Genomic DNA, 25,255 nt, shown 5'->3' on the forward strand with positions numbered 1-25,255 from the left:
CCATACATACAACACCAAAGTTGTTGCATTTGAATGTCAGTCATGTTTCAGGGGCGCTTTTAAAGCCCTCCACCACTGCATACAAATCATGTCCTCCAGCAACTCGTCTCCTTGAACCTGGCCTGTTTCTGACATGTCTGGAAACAGGAGCCAGAAGCACGAAAATGGGAAACCTCTATGAAGATAGGATTAACAAGGCAGTTAAAGGCTGTTAACTGCCTTAACTACCTGTCCCACCGGTTCCAGTCGGGTCAGTTTGGGAGCGGCTGAACAGACAAAAGTTGGGTGGGGGCGGGATGGAGGCGGGTTGGGTGTCTGAAGCCATTTTTTCCAATTTTCGCTACAGACCCGGCTCCTCGGCTGTTAAAATCGAGCCCTTTGTGTCTGTGTGTATACTAATTAAACTTCTGTTCTAGCTTTAGTTGGTGCTTGAGTTATATTCTAGAAACTTGAAAAAGCATATAAAGCTGAGAAAGAGAGGCAGGGATGCTTTCCTCATCAGTGTCTTTCCTCATCCTTATTCGAGTTCTTTAAAAAAAATCATTTGATTTTGAAACAAAAAGCCTCCAATGATAGCTAGCAAATGCAAACATTCTAATCACTGGTACCTGTGGGAAAGAGAGAGAGAAGCAGAGTGATACATGAGACAGACCAATGGCCCAATTTTAAAGTAGGGATCTGCCAAGGTTCAGGCGCTGACCCAGACTTTCTCTTTTTCTCCCTTTACTAATATGGCAGGTGGCACACTTCCAGCGCAGAATGTTTGCTGCACATCGTCTGCTATATTGGAAGCTTTGGCGTCGAGTGCAGTGTCAACCAATTTCTTGACCCAGGAATCCACTAGTGAATCAAATCCCAAATTTCTGCCAGATGTAATGTTTCCCGCTCCATAGTTTTGCCAAACCCAATGTTCCCCTTCCACAGTGATGCTAAACCAAAGGATCTCTCCATGGTGTCAAACCCCAGCAGCCCCACACAGATCTGCTCAACCACAGAACCATCCCCAGTACTACCAAATACGTAACAGTCCCCAGTGCTACTAAATTGCAAGCCTGCCCCCAATGCAGCTAAATACCAAGTACTATTAAATATCAGAGCCTAGAAATTCTCCCTCGGGAACAATTCTGTTACTGTAGGCTGGAAAATGGGGGCTGGAAGCTGGAACCTAGATCTGACAGGTTTCTGCCCCATTGATGTAGCCACAGAAAATCTTGATCTGGGAATGATCAGGCTGTTCCTTCTGCTTTCCATCCATATACCCTAAGAATGTGACCAGATGTGCCTGTCATAGGCTCAACGGGACCTACATCTGCTGACAGCAGGCATACATTTTGTTCTGGGCCTAAAGTGGGCATCACAGTCACCAAAGTAAATGGCAACCAACCCTCGAGGCATTGATTGGGACCAATTACCATTGGAATAAGGGCCTGACATCGATATAGAAAAAGTGAGAGAAGTTTTTCATCCTTACCTTCTTTGGCTCAAATGGCCTCAGGCCCCCCTTTTGGGGCAACAGGGTACCATTCTGGGGTTTTGATGTGTCCACAGCGTAGTTACCACTATTGCACAGCTACAGGCGCTTGCACCTGCTCCCCATTATTTAAATGACTCCATCCCAGGGATTTGGGATGGGGTCACTTCCAGGTGAAAATGGTGGGTGGAAATACCTCCCTGTCACACTTCTGGCAATGTAGTGGCACCATGGGTGCAGTAGTCTGTTTCCCCCTTGGCCTGCACCATAACAGGGAGAATGAGCAGAGGCAATACAGAGTAGGACAAGCTTATAGAAAAGGCAGGAGGAGGCGGGGGAGAAGGCCTCTCAGCAGGAGGTCATATCCATCCCGGGTCTTCAGGGAGCAATTCTCCTACCTCATCCTCAGCAAGAAACAGTGCATGTGACATCTCTGCTTCACTATGGAAGTGCTCACTAAAATCTGCCACCTGTTGCAGGCAGAACTGCAGCCTCCGAGCAAGATGAGGACAGCATTGCCGTGGCTGTAAAGGTGACTGTGGCCTTGAACTTCTTTGCGTCGGGTTCCTTTCAGGCTGGAGTAGGCGACATCCATAACATCCCCCAGTTTGCCATTCACTCCTGTATAAGGGAGGTGAGTGTGGCTCTGTCTGCAAAGCGAGCTGTATACATTTCATTCTCTCTTGCCAGAGAGAAGCAGGCAGAGCTAGCACACGGCTTCACCAGGATAGCAGGCTTACAATGCTGCAGGGTGCTATTGATTGGACAAAGGTCACTTTGCTGGCGCTGCATCTCAATTCAGAGATGTACTGCAACCAGAAGGGATTCAACTCCCTCAATGTCCAGCTGGTGTGTGACCATACTCTGTGCATTATGCAGGTCAGTGCTCAGAATCCTGGCAGCAGTCATGATGCCTTCATTCTGCAGCAGTCTCCTGTACCATCAGCATTTGAGCCACCACGACAAACCAGAGGGTGGTTACTGGGCGACAAGGGCTATCCACAGACCACCTGGCTCATGACTCCGCTGCGCAACCCACACACACATGGGCAGCATGCATACAATGAAAGCCATGCTGCCACATGGAATCTGATAGAGCAGACCATTGGCGTCCTTAAACAACGCTTCTGCTTCCTGGACTACTCTGGATGAGCCCTGCAGTACTCGCCAGAGTGCGTTTCAAGATTCATCATGGTCTGCTGCATACGTCAGAACCTCGTCATCATGAGGGCATAGCCCTTGCCACCAGGCCTATGGCGACCAGCTGAGGAGGAGAAAGAAGAGGAAGGGAAGAGGAAACCCAGACAGCCCATTTCTGCCCGGGCTGTCCGTGATCGAATCATCCAACTGCAGTACCAGTGAATGCAACCCCAATTCCACATTCACCAATAGTCCCACACCTTCCCTTCCCTCTGTTACTGACCATCACAGTGTCCTCTTGGCCACAATGCTGCAATAAAAGCCACCACAAAACAAACTTTCCAAACCAATTTTATGAATCAAACCATTAAACTTTCATTCAAAAGTCAACTAATCACCCTTGTGCATTCCCTTAGTACTTGTCTTCCGTGTGCCTTTGCCTGTCCTGGTGCTCCTATGCAGTGCTACCCCAGTGGCTGCAGCATGGCTGGTGGAAGACTGCTGACTTTCAGTGGGGAAGACTGCAGATGGCCTTGTGGGATGACTTCGAGCTGCTCTGGGCCTAATAGGCCCGGCTTCGGACTGCACAACCTTGGCATGGGCGGCAGCAGTCTGGGCTGGCTGGCAGATAGGCAACAGCAAGGGCACTGGAGGAGTGGCAGTGGTGGGAGGACGAATGCTGTCATCCTGAAAGAGGACATTAGGTTTGTGATCCACGGAGCCACTGCCAACCCCAGGGCGGTGCCTCAGCAATCCTGGTAATGTGCTGGAGGACAGATTGCTGGCCTGCTGTAGCACCCTGCAAGTCCCTTTGAACACTGCTAACCACAGCCATGATGGCAACAGTCTGTGCTTGCGTTGCAGCACTCAGACGTAGGGTGGCTTCTGCTTGTGCTGCAATGGAAGTTGAGTGAACGGCCATCAGACGCTGCATAATGGTTAGTTCCACAAGTGCGCTAATGGATCTGCTCACCCCTTCCATGCTGGGAAGGATGGTCTCCAAGCTATGTGCAAATCCCTGTGCAAGGTTGGAGCTGGCCTCCTCCATGCTCCTTGACATTGCATTCAGGCTTTCTGGCAGGCCTGCCAATACAGCAAGCATTTTGTTGTGCATACACATCAGCTTTGTTCTGTAGGCTGTCCCATCGAAATCCTCATCTGAGTCCTGTGCAGCAGAACTCGTGTGCGACCTCACCCTCTGGGGAGCTGTGCTACCGTTTCGCCATGCCCTGGTGGCAGCTTACTTGTACTCTGTGACTCACCACGTGTAGATCCCACCTCTAAGCTACCCTCTAAAGTCTGTGCAGTGTCCATATCTGACCTGGTGGCTGCGAGTGTCAGATCGAGTGACGATGTTGTTGCTTCATCATCACTCTCCTCTTCTTCTTTCACCACTGCCTGGCCATGTTGGATTTCTTGGGTCTCTGAAACGAGAAAGGTACATGGGTAGAGTTGTGTTGAGGGGAGGGGATGGGAAGCAAGAGGTGCATACTTACACCATCTGCAGCTTGTAAATCACAAGTGATTGTGAGCTGAGGTGGAAGTGGGATGTGAGAAAGAGGATTAGGTATGAGCATACCATCATGTTCATTGGTTTCAGCACGGCCGCTAGCCACGGCCTCAGTCACAGCGACTCCAATTATGCTGAGTACCATCTCCTCAAGTGGGGTCAGGATTTGGATGTATGCATGTCTCCCTTCGGTTAGCTGCTGCTGCCTACAGTTGTGTATCACCTTGTCCTGTAAGGGAGATGGAAGTGTGACAGTGAGTGTGGTTCAATGTGTTTGGCTGATGTGGCTGTCATGGTTGAATAGCTGGCAGTGTGTGCAAGCTGTGAGATGTGTGTGAGAGGTTTGCAGCATCGATAAGTGTGAGGGTGAGATGGAGCATATGAATGTGAGATATGAGTTGTGTTTGGTAGAAATTGTTGGTAGGTGAGTAATGGGGGTGTGGTGCATTGAGTAATGTGTGAGGCTAGAGGTGCAGTTTGTGAGATACGACATTTGAAGATGCATTCACTGACCTTGAACGTCTTTCTGCACTGTATCCAGGTCCTCAGGGCAACACTTTTTGCATTGACCTCTGTGGCTATCTGCTCCCGCTACTTTCACAGTGTCTGTCTGGAGGGCCTCCTGGCCCCCTGTGGAAACAGGACCGCTCTCCTCCTCTCCACCTCCTGTACTAAGGCCTCCAGTGCTGCGTCATAGAACCTTGGAGCCCTCTCTCTGGCCTATTGTGACATTGCTGAATGTTTCCCAGTTGAAACTGCCTTCTGGATTGACTTCCAGCACCTGGCCTCGTCAAACTACGCCTCCCCTTTAAGAGCTGCAGGCTGGCTTTAAGAAGTGCAGGCTACCTTTAATTGGTGCTAGCCTTGCATGAACTTGGGCTCCCTGCTGAGCATGTAGCCACTCAGCAGTGCGATTAGTGCTGGGCTGCACGCCACTATCATTTAAATTAGCAGGCAGCACCAAGTTTGCGTGCTGCCTGCATTACTTTGAACGGGCGTGGGTTAATCGTGCATCGTGATCCCCACGCCTGTTTTCGGGGACTTTCGAATTTTTAGCCCCATATCATCTGACTCACTGTGAACAATGCCATGAGAGATCTCCTAGTGTGACTCATTTACTGTCTTCATAGAATTATGTGCATTGTTATGGAATTCAATCGTCAATCAGTAAAAATCCCAGAATACCAATTAATAAAAATTAGAATTTGACTTATTCAGTCACTGTAAATTAGTAACACTGATGTTATCCCTATGTATCATAAGCTTCCCTATTATAACAGCATATCCTCTGACTCACCATGAACAACTCTACAAGAAATCTGCCAGAAAACAAAACTCAAGAGAGTGAAAACTTTACTGTGTGGTGATGGAAACTATTGCAGTAGTATTTTAAAACTTTTACGCTGAAGTCAATAGACTGTCACTTGGACATATCTGTCCCAACTGCTTACAATGTAATTTTTTTTTTAGCTGCCAAATTGCACTTAACGGTCTCTTGCAGAGTTGCCCCTAAGGTGCGTGGCCGTGCACCAATGCGGAGGTCCCATGCAGGCCGTTTACCAGCGCTGCCACCGGAAGAGATACTGCGTATGCACGGCCGCGCAGCAAATTTAAAGTGTCTGCGCAGGGGAAAAAAATTAGAGGGAACATTGGTCTTTTGTATTATCTAATACATATAAAAGAAGCACTCAATAAATGGTTTTCTTGACAAAACATATTAATTATTTATCACAGACTCTTATATTCAAATATACTATAATCATTCAATTTATTTATATTGGAAGAATACGTAAGACTTGTCTACATCCTGACATTCCACATAGATGCTGGATCAGTAGTAATAGTCCCAACATTACAATGCAAAAACCTAAAATAACATGCAGTATCAAAATAAGTTATACTGTAGCGGTTCGAGTAAATCGCCACTAAATGAAAGTTTAACTTCGACGAACTATAAATAAGTTGTTTATTTACCAGAACAGGATAATTACAGCAGGTAAGGTAGCAGGTAAGATGGCTGACTGCAGGAGCACCATGTTGTAGGTCTTGCCCCAGCGGGGACTCCACAAGGACTAAGTTCCCAGTCCCGTGGGGAGCGTCATGACCTCATTACGCTCTGCTCTATATTCCCGCGCTTTGGGCGTCACGTGACCGCATCGTGACGTCAGCACGTTCGCGTGCGCTTAGGCGGTCACGTGACCTGCGCCGTTGCATCGGTACATCTCCCCGGTACGGAGGCTGGCCTTTGAGGCCGAGGTTGCAAGGCTGGGCTATGCCGGTACTTGCCGCGGGAGTAGAGGATCGCTTCACTCCCGCCTGCTGGCCGATGCGGCCGAAGTCACGGTAGGCCGGGCTGTGCCAGCGGCCGTCTAGAAAACCCGAGTCGGGCCGGCGGCCGGCGCGCATGCGTCACGTGATGCGTGACATCAGCGCGTTAGGTCGCCTCTTAAAGGGGCAACGGCCCAACAGGTAAGTTAAAGGGGCAACAGCCCCAACTGGTAAGTTATACAAATAAGTAAGTTAAGTACATACAGTTAAGTAAGTTATACATACATAAGTAAGTTAAGTTAAAGGGAATTATGTATCTCAATGTAAAGGACAACCAATGGGACCGCCACAATACTATATTAAATGTTTTGTTTTTCAGCTTTCTGGGTATCAGAGGTTCACTTCTTACACTTTCTCCAAATTTCTAAGAGTTCTGTACTTCGGTCGGATAGTAAGCTTGATACAACTTCTGCAAGTCTCCAGTATGATGAGGCGTTTTAAAGAATGGGAACTCGTAAGGAATTTTACACTTCAAAAATAACATGTATTAATGAGATGTAATTTTTGGAACATTTGTAACTGAGGCCTATAAATAACTTACTGCCTTTCACTGAGTCTATAATTGTCACTGGTAAGAACCATACTTTCTCATTTATGTGAATGGAAATTCAATTAATTTTTAAAAATACAGCATAAAATTTGAGGTTGAACTGCTAAGAAGTGGTACGCTGGCACAGTATTTGGACATGGGTTTGCACCTGCAGTCCTGTACATGGTGAGTTACCGATCTCAGCTGTGCCATGCTTGGGACAGCAAATAAATGATAACAAGGGAGTGAAAATAAATTGGAGGGCGATCTGTTTTTGTCAGCTCCCAGTAATAAGTTTGGAGTGGTATTAGCAGAAGCTGAGGAGTGGTTTGCCCACCTATCCATTTAACTGCAATTGTTACAAGGCCAAGGGGGGGAAATGGGAAGAAAATTTAAAGGGCATTTGCCCTAAAAAAAAACGGATACTTCGATTCTTATTTTCAGGGTTACATTGACTTTTTTCTTGTGACTGATCCCTTTGGATGTTTCAGATTTTTTTCTTCTGTTCTAAAGAGGTGTTGGACAATTGCTACCCCTTTGGGAGCCCTCATCTGACTGTGGGAGCTGGGGAAATACAGGGACAGAAGTTTCTGGGACCACATCTGGAGAGGCTTAACAGCCCACAGTGATTTACCCTACACCTTAAGCAACACGTAGATTGAATGTCCTACAGGAGTTCGACAACACTTTGTGAGATCATTACACCAAGGTTCACATTTTGATTCTCTGACCGGTACGTGTAGATTTGGCGATAGACACTGAGGAAAATAATAACTGCACAAATTTGTAAAATAATTGGATATTACTGCACAGAGATTCATGTTTGCATGTGGGAAGGAGAAAATGTGACTCTGACTCTAAAACATTAAAACTTTACTTACATTGTGCAGCTGTGATCTCATAATCAATAAAGTCATAAGAGGTCCGAGGACGAAATGTGTATGACAGCATCAGCTTAGTAATAGACATTTAGGGGCCGACTCCAGGAGGATCAGATGGATATGAACCTGCAGGACATGAATATGCACCAGGAGCAATGACTATTTAATTCACATTATGACCTTCCATTATGTGAGGTCTACTCATTTAAGTAAATATTCAGTGCTCCTAGTGTGTAGTACCTGACATGCTGGCACACCAAAGAGGCAAAGGGTGTGCCAGAACCTCATAAATGGCTGCAGGTTGCCCCTAAATGGAAACAACAAAATTTCAAAAACCTCACAACGGTATGAAGGCAGTGTACTAGAATTTTTGCAAAGTATCCTAACAGATACATACTGTAAGAATTGGATAGGAGAACACCACAGAATCACAGAAATAGCTCGAAACAAATGTAGTGGAAAAATCACAGAAATAGCTCAAAACAAATGTAGTGGCTACTGGTAGCAAGTCATTGCTGTGAAACCAAGAACCCAGCATGTTGGAAAGGGCTTCTTCTGCAACACTCGTTTCATCAGTGTTTAGAGTACTGTTCAGGTACTCCAAGCATGCTATGGAGCAATCTCCTAATTTGAATAAAATTAAAGGCCATAATAAGACTAAGTGCCACAGGTGGTTTACACGTACATTCTAGCATGCTGTGCATTCATGACTGAACAGGCCACAGGCTTCAGCACTCCATAATGCAGGAGGTCGGCACCTGATGTGCATCAGTCCTATGGGTGCTAGATATTTTATTATCGGCTTCATATACCTTCAACCTTTTTCAAAGAGTTTCCTGCCCTAACGGGCAATCTACTTATTGGCTTCTGTCAATATTGCTCCTCAATCGGCCACTAGGAAAAGTGCAAACGTGTCCTAAGATTACTTGTCTTTCAATTTTCTTTCCTTCTTTTTGGAAAAGCAATTGGCTTGTCCCCAGCATCTACACTTGATGGAATGAACGAGATCAGAAACTCATTAGATGGGTAAACTCAGGGGCCAACCTACTGTATCTTTGTGCCACCAGCGCCGAAAGATATAAGCTATTAATATGGAAAGATTAATATTGATAGAAATTCTACTAATAAATAAATGCTTATCAATTTTGCAGCTTCTTTCCAGGAAACTGGACAATTTATACTATGGACTTTTTATCCAAGCAGCTCTATATCTCCTTTTCCTTTTCAGGAGCTACATTTATAGATGGAGTTAGCTTTACATGTGGTACTGATTAAAACCTTACCAGAAGAGACTAAAATGGTAAACTTTTCCTGTAGACCTTCACTAACTTTCAAAAAATGTGTTTTTGTTTTCTTTAGGCAACAGACCTAAATCTGGAACCAATACAGTTGCTTCTGCATGCTATGTCTGTTTGCTTTATAATGCTAATCATCTGTCATTGGAATGGTTGCCTTCAGTTTTTCATTCCTATGATGCAAGGATTTCCTAAGGATAGCTGGGTGGCAAAAGCAAATCTCACAGTAAGTAATATCTTGATTATTTAAACTGATCCTTGTCAGAGATAACAGCACTACTAGTTGGAATATTTTCCATTGTTATACCCAGTGACAGCACCAGACTTTCACCTCAGTATGATGCGGGCGAATTATACTGCACAGTCTTCTTGTAAGCTCTGATTCAACCTAAATTCTTGAAACAAAATTAATTAACAATATGAAGATTTTCTGAATATACCAAATGTGATAAGTTAATTATTAATAGCTAATATGCATGCTTGGGAAATTGAGGAGAAGCTAGGGAAATTGTCTGAAGTCCTTGGTTCAGCAAAATATAGCTTGAAGATTTTAATATTTTATTTCCATGTTTCTTCTTGATAAAACAAAGTACTTCACAGGCTTCTTTACACTGTGCTGGTTACATAGCTTTAATAAAGTTCTTAGAATAAATAAGTAACATGGTTTTTCCCCAATTTTTTTGCTGGTTTATATGTTGTTGCAGTTGTACAGTTTACTTCCACAGTATTTACAGGAGCATATTGTTTAATTATCCACTTATGATATAGGGTTATGTCAATTATTTGTAATGTAAGAAAAGCCCAGGAGGGCAGCCAAAGGATATTGCTTACCGGGAGCACATATCAGACTGGGGTGACAAGTAGAAACTAAGAGAAGCACCTCAGAATAAAATACTATTGTCAGTATCCTGTACCTTGAATCCAAATATGACAGCTACATCAATAGGAGAGTTCTGCTGGCATATAGTTATATATACTAATACTAATATGATAGTCGTCCAAGTGGGACTGAGGTAATAAGTGCAGCACAGTAAATTTAGGGCTACTAAATTTCCACCGGCAGGCTGAGTTAAAATTGGCCCTATTTAAAGTTACGACACAGAAACAGGTCATTTGCCGATGAAAGCTATGGAGATGTTTATCTCCACATGAGCCACCTAGTCTAATCTCATTCTGTTGCTTGCTCCCTATACTCTTTTGCCATACAACAGGGGTTATTTTTATCTTCATTTCTTGGGTGGTAATCTGGCAGAGCAGATTGCCCACCTGTTGTAGAATAATTTCAGTGGGCTGGAAATCAGACGAGTTCCAGAGGTTGGTGAGTGCTTCTCTCTTTTTTTCTAAACTAGGGCATTGGTTTACATTAAGAGCCGTGATTTTAGATTTAAAAATATATATAGATAATTAAGTGATATTCCGAACTTGAAAACCTAATTAGTTAAATAAAATACAATAGAGATGGCAGGGCAGGTGATGTGTTGCAGCTGTACCATGTGGGAGCTGGTGGACACCAGTGTGAGCTATAGCGACCACATCTGCAGTAAGTGTCTGCAGCTCGAGGAACTTCGGCTCAGAGTTCATGAGCTGGAGTCCGAGCTTCGGACATTGCGATACATCAGGAAGGGGGAGAGCTACCTGGACGCTGTGTTCCAGGAGGCAGTCACACCCCTTAGGTTAAATACTTCAGATTTGGTCTGTGGTCAGGGACAGGAGGGTGTGACTACGAGTGAGGCAGGTATGGGGATCCAGATGGTAGCATTGGAGGAGCCTCAGCCCTTGCACTTGTCCAACAGATACGAGTTTCTTGCAGCCTGCGTGGACGAGAGCAGGGACTGCAGGGAGAATGAGCAAACTGACCACAGCACCGTGGTTCAGGGGGCCATTCAAGTTGGAGGAGCAAAAAGAAATGTAGTAGTGGTAGGGGACTGTATAGTTAGGGGGATAGATACTGTTCTCTGCAGCCGAGAGAGTGAGCCCTGACGGTTGTGTTGCCTGGGTTAATGACATCTCCTCAGGGCTGGAGAGGAACTTGAAGTGGGAGGGAGAGGATCCAGTTGTTGTGGTCCATGTAGGAACCAACGACATAGGTAGGACTAAGAAAGAGGTTCTGCTGAGTGAGTTTCAGGAGCTAGGATCCAAATTAAAAAGCAGAACCACAAATGTAATAATCTCTGGATTACTACCTGAGCCATGAACAAATTGGCATTGGGTCAATAAGATCAGAGGGTTGAATGCGTGGCTCAAAGATTGGTGTGGGAGAAATGGGTTTCGATTCATGGGGCACTGGCACCAGTACTGGGGAAGGAGGGAGCTGTTCCGTTGGGACGGGCTTCCCTTGAACCATGCTGGGACTAGTGTCCTGGCGAGTCGAATAACTAGGGCGGTAGATAGGGCTTTAAACTAAATAGTTGGGGGGGGGGGGTTCTGATGAAGGGGAATTTAGAAAGTCAAAGAGAAAAGAAAAGGTAATAGTGCAGGGTAGCGATAGGGATAATGAGAACCAGAGTGTGACAGGAATGACGGAGCATACAAACTTAAGAGTGCACCAGCAAATAGAGTCAGAGTAGTGAAAAATGGTAAAAAGACAAAATTAAAGGCTCTTTATCTGAATACACACAGCATTCATAACAAGATAGATGAGTTGACGGCACAAATAGAAATAAATGGGCATGATCTGATTGCCATTACAGAGACGTGGTTGCAAGGTGACCAAGGCTGGGAACTGAATATTCAGGGGTATTTGACATTTCGGAAGCATAGACAGAAAGGAAAGGGAGGTGGGGTAGCTCTGTTAATAAAGGATGAGATCAGTGCAGTCATGAGAAATTATATTGGCTCAGAAGATGAAGATGTAGAATCAGTTTGTGTGGAGATAAGAAATAGTTTAAAAGAAGTAACTGGTGGGAGTAGTCTATAGACCCCCTAAAAGCAGCTACACTGTAGGACAGAGTATAAATCAAGAAATAATGCGGGTTTGTAAGAAAGGTACTGCAATAATCATGGGCGATTTTAATCTTCATATAGATTGGACAAATCAAATTGGTATGGGTAGCCTTGAGGACGAGTTCATAGAATGTATTCGGGATGGTTTCTTAGAACAATACGTTGTAGAACCAACCAGGGAGCAGGCTATTTTAGATCTGGTAATGTGTAATGAGACAGGATTAATTAATGATCTCATTGTAAAGGATCCTCTAGGGAAGAGTGATCATAGCATGATTGAATTTCAAATTCAGTTTGAGGGTGAGACACTTGTGTCTGAAACTAGTGTCCTAAACACAAATAAAGGCAATTACAAAGGTATGAAGACAGAGTTGGCTAAAGTGGACTGGGATAATAGATTAAAGGGTAAGACGGTAGATAAGCAGTGATAGACATTTAAGGAGATATTTCATAACTCTCAGCAAAGGTTTATTCCAATGAGAAAGAAAGACTGTACGAGAAGGATGAACCATCTGTGGCTAACTAAGGAAGTTAAGGAAGGTATCAAATTGAAGGAAAAGGCATACAATGTTGCAAAGATTAGTGGTAGGCCAGAGGATTGGGAAATTTTTAGAAACCAGCAAAGGATGACTAAAAAAATAATAAAGAGGGAGATGATAGATTATGAGAGTAAACTAGCTAAAAATATAAAAACAGACAGTAAGAGCTTCTACAGGTATATAAAAAGGAAGTGAGTAGCTAAAGTAAATGTTGGTCCCTTAGAGGATGAGACTGGGGAATTAATAATGGGAAACAGGGAAATGGCAGAGACTTTGAACAAATATTTTGTATCAGTCTTCACGGTAGAAGACACTAAAAGCATTCCAATAATAATTGATAATCAAGGGAGGGAGGAACTTAAAGCAATCGCTATCACTAGACAAAAAGTACTAGGCAAACTAATGAGACTAAAGGCTGACAAGTCCCCTGGATCTGATGGCCTGCATCCTAGGGTTTTAAAAGAAGTGGCTGCAGAGATAGTGTATGCGTTGGTGTAATCTACCAAAATTCCCTGGATTCTGGAGAGGTCCCAGTGGATTGGAAAACCACAAATGTAACTCCCCTATTCAAGAAAGGAGGGAGACAGAAAGCAGGAAACTATAGGCCAGTTAGCCTAAAATCTGTCATTGGGAAAATGCTGGAATCCATTATTAAGGAAGTAATAGCAGGACATTTAGAAAATCATACAGTAATACAATCAAGCAGAGTCCATGGTTTTATGAAAGAGAAATCGTGTTTGACAAATTTACTAGAGTTCTTTGAGGATGTAACGAGCAGGGTGGATAAAGGGGAACCAGTAGATGTATTGCATTTAGATTTCCAGAAGTCATTTGATAAGGTGCCGCATAAAAGGTAACTGCAGAAGATAAGAGCTCACGGTGTTAGGGGTAATATATTAGACTGGATCGAGGATTGGCTAACTAACAGAGAACAGAGAGTCGGAATAAATGGCTAATTTTCAGGTTGGAAAACTGTAACTAGTGGGACGCCACAGGAATCAGTGCTGGGGCCTCAACTATTTACAATCTATATTAATGACTTGGATGAAGGGACCGAGTGTACTGTTGCCAAATTTGCTGACGATACAAAGATAGGTGGGAAAGCAAGTTGTGAGCAGTACACCAGGGGCTCGATTTTAATAATGGCGGCGGGTTGAGGGTGGACCCTCTGCTCGGCAGCTTTCGGACCCGCACCCGGCTGCCGCCTCCCATCACTTCCGATTTTGGCTTCATTGACTTCGTTACAGCCGACGTGCGGGTCCCTCCAGGCAATTGCTTAGAGGACGTCAGTTTCTCACGTCTGATGGCGCGTTGTTTGTTTGAAAATTTAAAGGGTCCATGTCCCCTTTGCATACACATGTCATTGAGATGGCTTGGTGCTTTATTATCTTGAAAGGGGAGTTGACAGCGTCTGTTCGGAGCAAAATTGAATGAATTATATTGCTGGTCATATTATTCCAGAAAGAGATTCATGGTTTTTTGATATATGACTTTATTATCTGACTATGAAATGAAAAAGATGCCAGATATGTTCCAATTTTTTGCTTGGTAATATTAATGCTTTTTTCTCGAAAGGTGCTGGGAGCTGCAGGAATGGCAGCCCCAAAAACTAAAGCTGCACCCCGGTTCAATGAGGGCTCTCTCCATGCTCTTGTTGAGGGAGTTAGAGGACATCAGGAGCTCCTCTTCCCTGGAAACGGGAGGAGGAGGCCTCCTTAGCAAACCAAGGCAGCTTGACTGCAAATTGCTGAGGAGGTGAGCTCGAGGTCAGTGAGCAGACGCACATGGGTTCAGTGTGGAAAAAGGTTTAATGATCTGCTGAGATCACCTAAAGTGTGGCCTCTGTGTTCTGGGAAATGGAAGTTCAAGAGTGAGTGCTCAGGGCGATTTCCATATAGAATGATGGTGGTGACACTGAGCGCAAACCACTGTTTATTGGACAGATGATGCCTGGGGTTTGAGACTGTTGGACTTAAATTCATCTCCATGTGCCAGCCACCTGTGGTTGAAGCGTTAGCTTACGCGAATCTGGAATGGCTGAGTGCATCCCTTGCCTGACAGCCTAAATTAATGTGGTCACCTGCTGCTGAATTGGCCACATCCGGCCCCGCAAGGCGTTACTCCCCATCCTCCTACTCATCCTCATCCTCTTCATCTTTCTCCAAGGAGGCTGTGTGCTGAGCCACTTGTTCATCCGGCAGCACTAAGCCGCGCTGCTCTTTCTTCAAATCTGACGACCAGGATGAGAGGATGTAAATGGTTCCCATCCCGTTGTTAAAGATTTCAGTTGAGGCAAGAAGCTTGCGAGCGCACACTCAAAGTGGCCTGAAATTATTCCCAATCAGTTCAAACAGCAGATCTGTCAGCTTGACCAGTCACAAGGTCATTAGATTTGCAAAATCTTATCCCAAACCTCCAACAACAAAGTTGTTGCATTTGAATGCCAGCCATGTTACAGGAGTGCTTTTAAAGTGCTGCACCAATAACGACTACATATCATGTCCTCTAGCAACTCGTCTCCTTGAAGCTGGACTGTTTCTGACAAGACAGGAAACAGGAGCCAGCGGCAAGAAAATGGGAAACCTCTATCAAAATAGGATTATCAAGGCAGTTAACAGGCTCTTAACTGCCTTAACTACCTGTCCCACCGGCTGGAGTCGGGTCAGTTTGGGAGCGGCTGACCCAACACTCACGAAAATTGCGTAGGGGCAGGATGGAGGCGGGCTGGGTGTCTTAGCAATTTTTCCCCAATTTTTGCAGCTGACCCGCCTCCTCAGCTATTAAAATCCAGCCCAAAGAATCTGCAAAGGGATATAGATAGGTTAAGTGAGTGGGCAAACATTTGGCAGATGGAGTATAATGTGGGAAAATGTGAGGTTATCCACTTTGGTAGGAAGAATAAAAAAGCAAAATATTATTTAAATGGAGAGAGACTGCAGATTGCTGTGGTACAGAGGGATCTGGGCCTCGTACATGAAACACAAAAAGTTAGCATGCAGGTACAGCAAGTAATTAGGAAGGCAAATAGAATATTGCCCTTTATTGCAAGGGGGATGGAGTATAAAAGTAGGGAAATCTTGCTACAACTGTACAGGGCGTTGGTGAGACCACACCTGGAGTACTGCGTACAGTTTTGGTCTCCTTATGCAAGGAGGAATATACTTGCATTGGAGGCAGTTCAGAGAAGGTTCACTAGGCTGATTCCTGAGTTGAAGGGGTTGTCTTATGAGGAAAGGTTGAGCAGCTTGGGCCTATACTCATTGGCGTTTAGAAGAATGAGAGGCGATCTTATTGAAACATATAAGATTCTGAGGGGGCTCGACAAGGTAGATGCAGGGAGGATGTTTCCCCTCGTGGGGGAAGCTAGAACTAGGGGACACAGTTTCAGAATAAGGGGTTGCCCATTTAAAATGGAGATAAGGAGGAATTTCTTCTCTCAGGGGTTCGTGAATCTTTGGAATTCTCTACCCCAGAGAGCTGTGGAGGCTGAGTCAGTGAATATATTCAAGGCGGAGATAGACAGATTTTTGAAAAACAGGGGAGTCAAGGGCTATGGGGAGCGGGCAGGAAAGTGGAGTTGAGGCCAAGATCAGATCAGCCATGATCTTATTGAATGGTGGAGCAGACTCGAGGGGCCGAATGGCTTACTCCTGCTCCTATTTCTTATGTTCTGGCAGATTACCACCCATGCATCCTTTGGCATACCCTCTGCAATTTGATGTAATTAACAAATGTTGATATTGCTCCTTTAATTCCTCAGTCCAGATCATTTATGTATATAGTAACTAAGGGTAGCCTCAACACAGACCCTTGTGAAGCACCACTCTCTTGTCAAAACTTCTTTTTACCTCTATACTTTTCTTTCTGCTCTCCAACCATTTCTCTATCCTTGTGATTACATTGTCCATGTGCCATTATATTTGCCATGAGTCTCGTATATAGTACCTTATCAAATACCTTTTGGAAAATTCTTATAAACTACTTCCATTGTATTTCCTTTATCGATCCTCTCTGTTATTTCTTCAAAGAATTCTATAAAGTCAGTCAAACATGACCTTGCTTTTAAAAATCCATGCTGACTAACCCAGATTAATTCATGTTCCTCCAAGTGTTTAGTAATTTCATCCCATATTCTAGACTGTAAGGGCTGATTTTTGTCTTCAAATGTAAGTCAGTTCCAAGTGGTTTAGGACTGTTCCTAATCCAGCCGTTTTCTCAAGTGCAAGTAATACTCAAATTCCCACTCATCGGGTATGGTAGTGTTGTGGTTATGTTACTGGACTATTAATCCAGAGGCCTGGACTAATAATTTAGACAACATGAATTCAAATCTCATCATGCCAGTTTGAGAATTTGAATTCAGGTTAGCAATTTTGAAAATAAAACTGGTATCAGTAAAAAGTGACCAAGTAAAAAGGGTTGTTGTAAAATCCCCACTGGTTCACTAATGTTCCTTAGGGAAGGAAATCTGCTATCCTTACTCAGTCTGGCATATATGTGACTCCATTCCCACACCAACTTGGTTGACTCTTAACTGTCCTCTGAAGTGGGCTAGCAAGCCACTCAGTTGTCTCAAACTTTGTCAGGGAAACTAGGGATGGACAGAAGAGCATGCCAGGAGCAGCCCCAGGTGTACCTAAAAATGAGATGCCGACCTGGGGAAGCTGCAACACAGGACTACATGCATGCTAAACAGCGGAAGCAATCCCACAATCAATGGATCAGATCAAAGTTCTGCAGTCCTGCCACATCCAATCGTGAATTATGGCGAACAATTAAACAACTAACAGGAAGAGGAGGCTCCATGAATATCCCCATCCCCCATGATGGCGGAGCCCAGCACGCGTGCAAAAGACAAGGCTGAAGCGTTTGCAACCATCTTCAGTCGGAAGTGCCGAGTGGATGGTCCATATCGGCCTCCTCCTGAGGTCCCCACCATCACAGAAGCCAGTCTTCAGCCAATTCGATTCACTCCACATGATATCAAGAAAATGCTGAGCGCACTGGATACAGCAAAGGCTATGGGCCCCATCAACATCCTGGCTGTAGTGCTGAGGACATGTGTTCCAGAACTAGCCGCACCTCTAGCCAAGCTGTTCTAGTAGGGTTGCAAAGGGGTGGAAAGTTTCCGGTAAATTTCCGGAAATTTTCCACGGGAAGTTTAACTTGGGAATTTTGCCCAAAAAAGCACATGCTAGCATAATATTGTTTTTTTTGTATTTCTTTCTTTTTTTTCCACAGGTCCTCTCTTAAAATTACTAACAGAGATGGAATCTTAATTATTAAGGAATTTCTTAATCAATATATGTTTATCTTCTTACTTGGCTTGTTTTAATAATTACAAGTTTTGTGTGTGACTGTGAACAAATGTGTCCTGATTGGTTGGATGAGTGGATGAGCGATTAGCTCCCTCTATTTGTAATATTTGCATATCGAATTGTGATTGGCCTGCAGGCATCTGTAAGACTGCTATAGTTTTTTTAAGATCCAGGTTAGGGGTCCTGAGGGAAGTCATTTTGTTTTCTGCTGATGTTGTGAATGATGATGCAGTAAGTAAATCAGACTTTATACCAAATAAACCAGCTACTTGTTGAACTCTGTTGTCCTTCAATTTAAAATATACAAAATAATACACTATTGGTGATGTAGCGTCGTGTGTGTACAGGTCATGCTTCCATCACATGGAGCATCAGCAAAAATGTACTCACCCTGTTGCAATCGTGCTGATCGACCACAGTTCGACACAGAGATGAATGCCCTTTATTTCTCTGCATAGAACAATGCCACGTTTACCGTCGGATGTGTGGAAGCATTTTACCCCAGGCATTAAAGATGGAAAGACTGTGTACATGTGCAAACACTGTAGAAAGCCATATGTAAAGAATGCCACAAAGATGCAGCAGCATTTATCCAAATGCAACAACTTCACTCAAAGCTCACAGCAGTCAGCCCAGAGTTCCTCTGCTTCCATTCAAGAAGATGATGGTTCTCATTCAGCATCAGGCTCCTTATCATCAGCAACTCCTGGCCCACTTGGAAGGTTCTTTGATACAATGGATAACCATAGCCAGAAGAATGCAGATGAGTGCCTTGCTCGAGCTGTATATGCAACAGGCTCACCCCTCATGCTCACAGCCAATGTGTACTGGAAGAGATTTTTCAATGTTATTCGCCCTGCATATTGTCCTCCCACCAGACATGCTTTGTCTACTTATTTGCTGGAGGCTGAGTCCAAGGAAAGCTGAAAGAAACGATAGCGATGGCAGACTGTGTTGCAGTTATCTCAGATGGGTGGTCAAATGTACGAGGGGAGGGCATCATAAACTACATCGTCTCCACTCCTCTCCCAGTGTTCTTCAAGAGCACAGACACGAAGGACAACAGACACACAGGCACATACATTGCTGATGAGCTGAAAGCGGTCATCAACGATCTTGGATCACAAAAGGTCTTTGCAGTAGTTACTGACAATGCTGCGAATATGAAGGCTGCTTGGGCTCAAGTGGAGGAGGCCTACCCTCATATTACGTCTATTGGGTCAGGGTGCGCAGCTCATGGGCTTAACCTGCTCCTCAAGGACATCATGGGTTTGAGAACCATGGAAGCACTGTACAAGAGAGCCAAGCAAGTTGTTAAGTATGTCAGGGGAAAACAGGTAGTTGCAGCAACCTACAACTCCAAGCAAATGACAAAGAACAAGAACACCACACTGAAGCTGCCCAACAACACTAGATGGGGTGGTGTTGTCATAATGTACAACAGCCTTCTGGAGGATAAGGAGTCGCTGCAAGAAATGGCAATATCCCAGTCTGGGGATATGGAAACCACCATCAAGAAAATACTGCTGGATGATGTGTTTTGGGAGAGAGTGGTTAGCAGCCTTAAACTACTCTCACCAGTAGCATCTGCAATTGCTCAGATTGAAGGAGATGACGCTGTCTTGTCAGATGTTCTCAGGCTTTTTACTGATTTAAAAGAACAAATCAGCATTGCCCTACCCACATTACTGCTGCTCAAAGCAGAGGAGAAGGCAATTGTTCAATTCATACAGACGTGTCAAGAATTTTGTGTCAAGCCGATTCATGCTGCAGCATACATGCTGGACCCAAAGCATGTTGGGAGACCAAAACTTTCTGGAGAACAGATCAACAGTGCTTACAGTGTGATTTCTACCCTCTCACACCATCTCAATCTGGATGTGGGCAAAGTTCTGGGAAGTCTGGCAAAGTTCTCTACCAAGCAAGGTCTTTGGAATGGGGATGGGATATGGGAATCATGCAAGCATATCAGTGCACATACCTGGTGGAAGGGACTTTGTGCATCTGAGGCCCTGTCACCTATTGCATCGGTGATACTCCAAATCCCACCTTCATCAGCGGCCTCTGAACGAAACTGGTCACTTTTTGGGAATACGCAGACAAAGGTGCGCAACAGGCTGACTAACAAGAGAGTGGAGAAACTGGTGGCTATCCGGGCGAACCTACAACTTATTGAGCCAGATACAGAAGTGTCCACCACACAGCTAGACACTGACACAGAGGAGGAAATGGACACGTCAGAGCCAGAGTCAGAGAATCAGGAGGAGCAATGAGGAGTAGAAGACTCAGAAGACTCATGAGTAGAAGACTCAAAGGGACAAAATAAGGACAAATTACAGGCTAAATAAGCTGACGCTCTTTTTATTTTATTTTAGATGGGTCTTTTTTGTGGGGGTTCAATAAAGTTCAAAATTATAACCTAAATAAAGTTTTGAAAGCCTGTTTTTATTTGTATGGAACAGTATGTCTATTTTGACGACAAAGATAATAGGGTCAGAGACAAAAACCATCAGTGTGCAAAAAAACTCAAAATTCCCATAAATTCCCAAAATTCCCATAAATTCCCGAAAATTCCCATGGAAAGTTTCCTCTTTTAAAAATTCCCAGAATTTTGCAACCCTATGTTCTAGTACAGCTACAACACTGGCATCTACCCGACAATGTGGAAAATTGCCCAGGTATGTCCTGTCTGCAAAAAGCAGGACAAATCCAATCCGGCCAATTACCGCCCCAACAGTCTACTCTTAATCAAAAGCAACGTGATGGAAGGTATTGTCAACAGCGCTGTCAAGCGACACTTAGTCACCAATAACCTGCTCACTGATTCTCAGTTTGGGTTCCGCCAGGACCACTCTGCTCCAGACCTCATTACAGCCTTGGTCCAAACATGGACAAAAAGAGCTGAATTCCAGAGGTGAGATGAGAGTGACTGTCCTTGACATCAAGGCAGCATTTGACCAAGTGTGTCGTCAAGGAACCCTGGTAAAATTGAAGTCAATGGGAATCAGGGGGAACTTTCCACTGGCTGGAGTCATACCTAGCACAAAGGAAGATGGTTGTGGTTGTTGGAGGTCAATCATCTCAGCCCCAGTACATTACTGCAGGAGTTCCTCAGGGCAGTGTCCTAGGCCGAACCATCTTCAGCTGCTTCATGAATGACCTTCCCTCCATCATAAGGTCAGAAGTGGGGATGTTCGCTGATGCTTGCACAGTATTCAGTTCCATTTGCAAGCCCTCAGATAATGAAGCAGTCCATGCCTGCATACAGCAAGACCTGGATGACATTCAGGCTTGGCTGATAAGTGGCAAGTAACATTCACATCACACAAGTGCCAGGCAATAATTATTTCCAACAAGCGAGAGTCTAACCACCGCCCATTGACATTCAATGGCATTACCATCGCCGAATCCCATTATCAACATCCTGGGGGTCACCATTGACCAGAAACGAATCTGGATCAGCCACACAAATACTGTGGCAACAAGAGCAGGTCAGAGGCTAGGTATTCTGCGACGAGTGTCTCATCTCCTGACTCCCCAAAGCCTTTCCACCATCTACAAGGCACAAGCCATGAGTCTGATGCAATACTCTCCACTTGCCTGGATGAGTGTAACTCCAACAACACTCAAGAAGCTTGACACTATCCAGGACAAAGCAACCCGCTTGATTGGCACCTCATCCACCACCTTAAACATTCACTCCCTCTACACACCGTGGCTGCAGTGTGTACCATCTACAAGATGCAGTGCAGCAACTCGCCAAGGCTTCTTCGACAGCACCTCTCAATCCCGCGATCTCTACCACCTAGAAGGACAAGGGCAGCAGGCGCATGGGAACACCATCACCTGCAAGTTCCCCTCCAAGTTACACACCATCCTGACTTGGAAATATATTGCCGTTCCTTCACCGTCGTCGCTGGGTCAAAATCTTAACAGCACTGTGGGAGTACCTTCACCATACAGACTGCAGTGGTTCAAGAAAGCGGCACACCACCACCTTCTCGAGGGCAATTAGGGATGGGCAATAAATGCCAGCCTTGCCAGTGACAATCACATCCTGAGAATGGATTAAAAAAAATTCTAAGTTAGTTTGAATAATTATTAACAATCACGAAAGCAAAATCCAGATACGTCTAGGAAAGACACTAGTGTTGGAAGAGTTAAATTGTGTAAATTAAATTTAAAGGGATTGACAACTAAAGAGTGTCACAATAGGAGGAGAAAATTTCAGCAAACCTTTGGAGAACTGTAAAAGGTATCTCAGTTCATCAGCAGCTTTTGCCAAGGATTAAGGATTAAGAAGTGGGTGGCAAAAATGAAGTTAATGGGAACCCTAGGTGCAGTGTGATCATGCAGGGAAGTCATGTAACAGCCCAGCCATCTAAACTCCTGTTCATACTGCTGAAATAATGTTGATGCTGGCTGGGGTACTTGTGAGAAGAGTTCCCCTGTGTGTCATTCCCAGCATCATCTCTACAGGTCAGCATTGCAACATGCCTGCAATGAGGTGCAACCAAGTTTCAGTTGACCATTACTGTCCTGAATGTGCAAGCCCTCTGCTGTATAGCAGCCACAGGTGTCCTTATAGCAAATGGCACAGCTCAACATCTGGCTCTTTGCTGACCCAGATGCTGAGAATTCCCAGATAGGTGTTCCAGGGCCTGCAGAAATGCTTGGTGGCATCTTGACAGGTATGGCTAATCAAGCAATGCTGGCTCTTGGTCACACTAGCATGCCTTCTTTTATGCAGTTCCATGTAAAGCATGGGGTCTGGGACAAGATTTTGCTGTGGTAATGACAGCGAAACTGTCAGAATTCGCCATCATAACCCCTCTGAAACTGACCATAACTTCAGGATTTAGTGCATGTGCAGATAAACGCGGAAATCCTGAAGTTGTGGTCAGTCATTCCGTACTCTGCAATAGACTGCGCTGTGGAAGTCCCCATAGCCAACAATCAGTAAAATCAGTTCTGACGAAGGGTCACGGACCTGAAACGTTAACTCTGTTTCTCTCTCCACGGATGCTGCCTGGCCTGCTGAGTGTTTCCAGCAATTTCAGTATTTTGCTATTGAATCAGTACTGATGAAAACTTCCTTTCCAAAGAATTTTGTAAAATTATATTCAGAGCTTCAGATGTTTCTTTCCTAGTCTCCCTTAGATCACTGGATGTAAATCATCATGTCCATGTGATTTGTCTACCTTAAGTTTGGGTAACTTATTTAGAACCTTCTTTAGAACAATCTAATTAATAACCTACACTGTTCTACACCCACCTCTAGAAGTTGTACAATCTGAATTGCCACCTCCTCTTGTTCAGTATTTCTACCATTTCGAGACTCTCCACTGCAAGTTTTCCTTCATCCCTTACTAGCCTTGATTATGCATTTACTACCAATGTTCATATAGAAAGCATTTTAAAGGAAGAAAGACTTGCATTTAAAGCACTTTTCATGGCCTCGGGACGTCCCAAAGACCTTTTTGAAGTGTAGTCCCTGTTGTAATATCAGAAACACGCAGCCAATTTGTGTACAGCAAGGTCCCACAAACAGCAATGAGATAAATGACAAAATCATCTGTTTTAGGTCTTGGTTGAGGAGAAATATTGGACGGGACACCACTCTTCTTTGAAATAGTGCCACCTGAGAGGACAGATGGGGCCTCGGTTTAACATCTCATCTGAAAAAAGGCTGCTTCAACAGTGCAGGGCTCCCTCAGTACTGGAATGTGAGCCTAGATTTTCTATTCAAGTCTCTGGAGTGGGACTTGAACGTACAACTTTCTGACTTAGAGGTGAGAGGGCTACCAACTGAGCCACAGCTGACACACAACATGCCTTTTGTATTTTCCCTAATTTCTCTCATAATTCCCTTAGCCTTTCTAACCTCCCTTTATGTAGCTTTCTTCAATTTTTTATATTTGTCCTGCCTTTTCTATTTATTATCAGCCTTGCAAGTGCAAAGTACTTTTATTTATTTTCAAGTTTGATCTGATGTCCCTTTCTTCCATGGAATCCAGCCTTTAGGACACTCCCTTTTTTTCTTTATTGGAATATGCATGATTCGTGCTCTTTCCATCTCTGTTAAATATTTCCAATTGCTGATCCAAGCTTCTATCTGCCAATGTTTCCTTCCATTTAATCTTAACAAGGTCTCTTTTATCTTGCTATATAATTTGCTTTTTTCTAGTTGAGTACCCTTGTCTTCAACTTATGTTTTTCCTTTTCTATTCTCACACTGAACTTAACACGGTACCTGGTCATCGACCTGTAACGTTAACTCTGTCTCTCTCACTACAGATGCTGCCTGACCTGCTGAGTATTTCCAGCATTTTCTGTTTTTATTTCAGATTTCCAGCATCCGCAGTATTTTGTTTTTGTATTAACTCGATACCTGTTTCCTAAATGTTGCCTACTTCTAGGTCAACTACTCATTACTGAGAACCAGATCAAGAAGTGCTTCCTTCCCTGTTGGACTGCGAAGACGGTCCGGAACACACTACAAAGAAACACTCCCTTTCTCCCACATACTTTTCCCCGATCTCAGCTGGTTTTTGGATAACTAACATCACCAACAATTATGACTATTGTTAATTCCCATCTCTCTAATTTGTCTACAAATTTCATCCTCAATTTTCTTCCCAATTTTTGGTGGTCCATAATATATTCCCAGCAAGTTCTCAGCTTAGTCCAAAAGGAATCTCTTTGGACCACTTCTATTAAAAATTTTACGCTGTAGTGCTATGATATTATCTATAATGAATTCTGATTTCATCCTCCCTTTCTTCCTTATTCTTGCAGATTATCCTATACAGGATAATTTAATTGCCAATCTTGACCCAGCTGCAGCCTCATTTCAACTATTGTTGTTATGTCATGATTTTCTCTTTTAATCTATGATTTTAGTTCCTAATTTTTTTCGTATGCTAATATGCGTACATTTTAGTCTGGATCCCCTTGGTTTGGCACTTTTCCTTTTATTGCCTTGCCATCTCCTGATTTTTTCTATTTTACAATCTTTGAACCTTTCTACCTCATTGCTAACAGTGTATCTAGGGGAAAAAATTGGGTTGGTTTGCACCTCTCGTTAGTGCCCCGGGGGGCACTAGTCGGAGGGCGCAGGACTCTGCCAGCTCGGCTCAGCTGCATGTCGACCCTCTGCCTCTGGGTCCATCCATAAGATCAACGGTGCTGGAACTCCAGGAACAGATGCAGGAGTCTCTGGCAGGTTTTGTCTCCAGGATTGCTGCGAGTGTGGAGTGAATGGAGGAGTCCATAGCGACCATGAGCAGAGCCTTTGTGGA

General features: G+C 44.2%; 1 protein-coding gene across 1 annotated transcript in view; it reads left to right on the forward strand.

Annotated features, from left to right (window-relative positions):
- LOC147107646 (potassium/sodium hyperpolarization-activated cyclic nucleotide-gated channel 2-like) overlaps nt 1-25,255 on the forward strand; it is a 206,419-nt gene that overhangs the window by 69,040 nt on the left and 112,124 nt on the right. Inside the window, exons 4-5 of the mRNA XM_086006852.1 lie at nt 6,769-6,903; nt 9,219-9,380. Of these exons, the coding sequence (XP_085862978.1) occupies nt 6,769-6,903; nt 9,219-9,380 (297 nt within the window). The remainder of the gene's footprint in view (nt 1-6,768; nt 6,904-9,218; nt 9,381-25,255) is intronic.

This window comes from Somniosus microcephalus, chromosome 14 (genome assembly GCF_052327205.1).
Source record: "Somniosus microcephalus isolate GS21.2 chromosome 14, FLI_Smic_1.0, whole genome shotgun sequence".
Classification (NCBI taxonomy): Eukaryota; Metazoa; Chordata; class Chondrichthyes; order Squaliformes; family Somniosidae; genus Somniosus; species Somniosus microcephalus.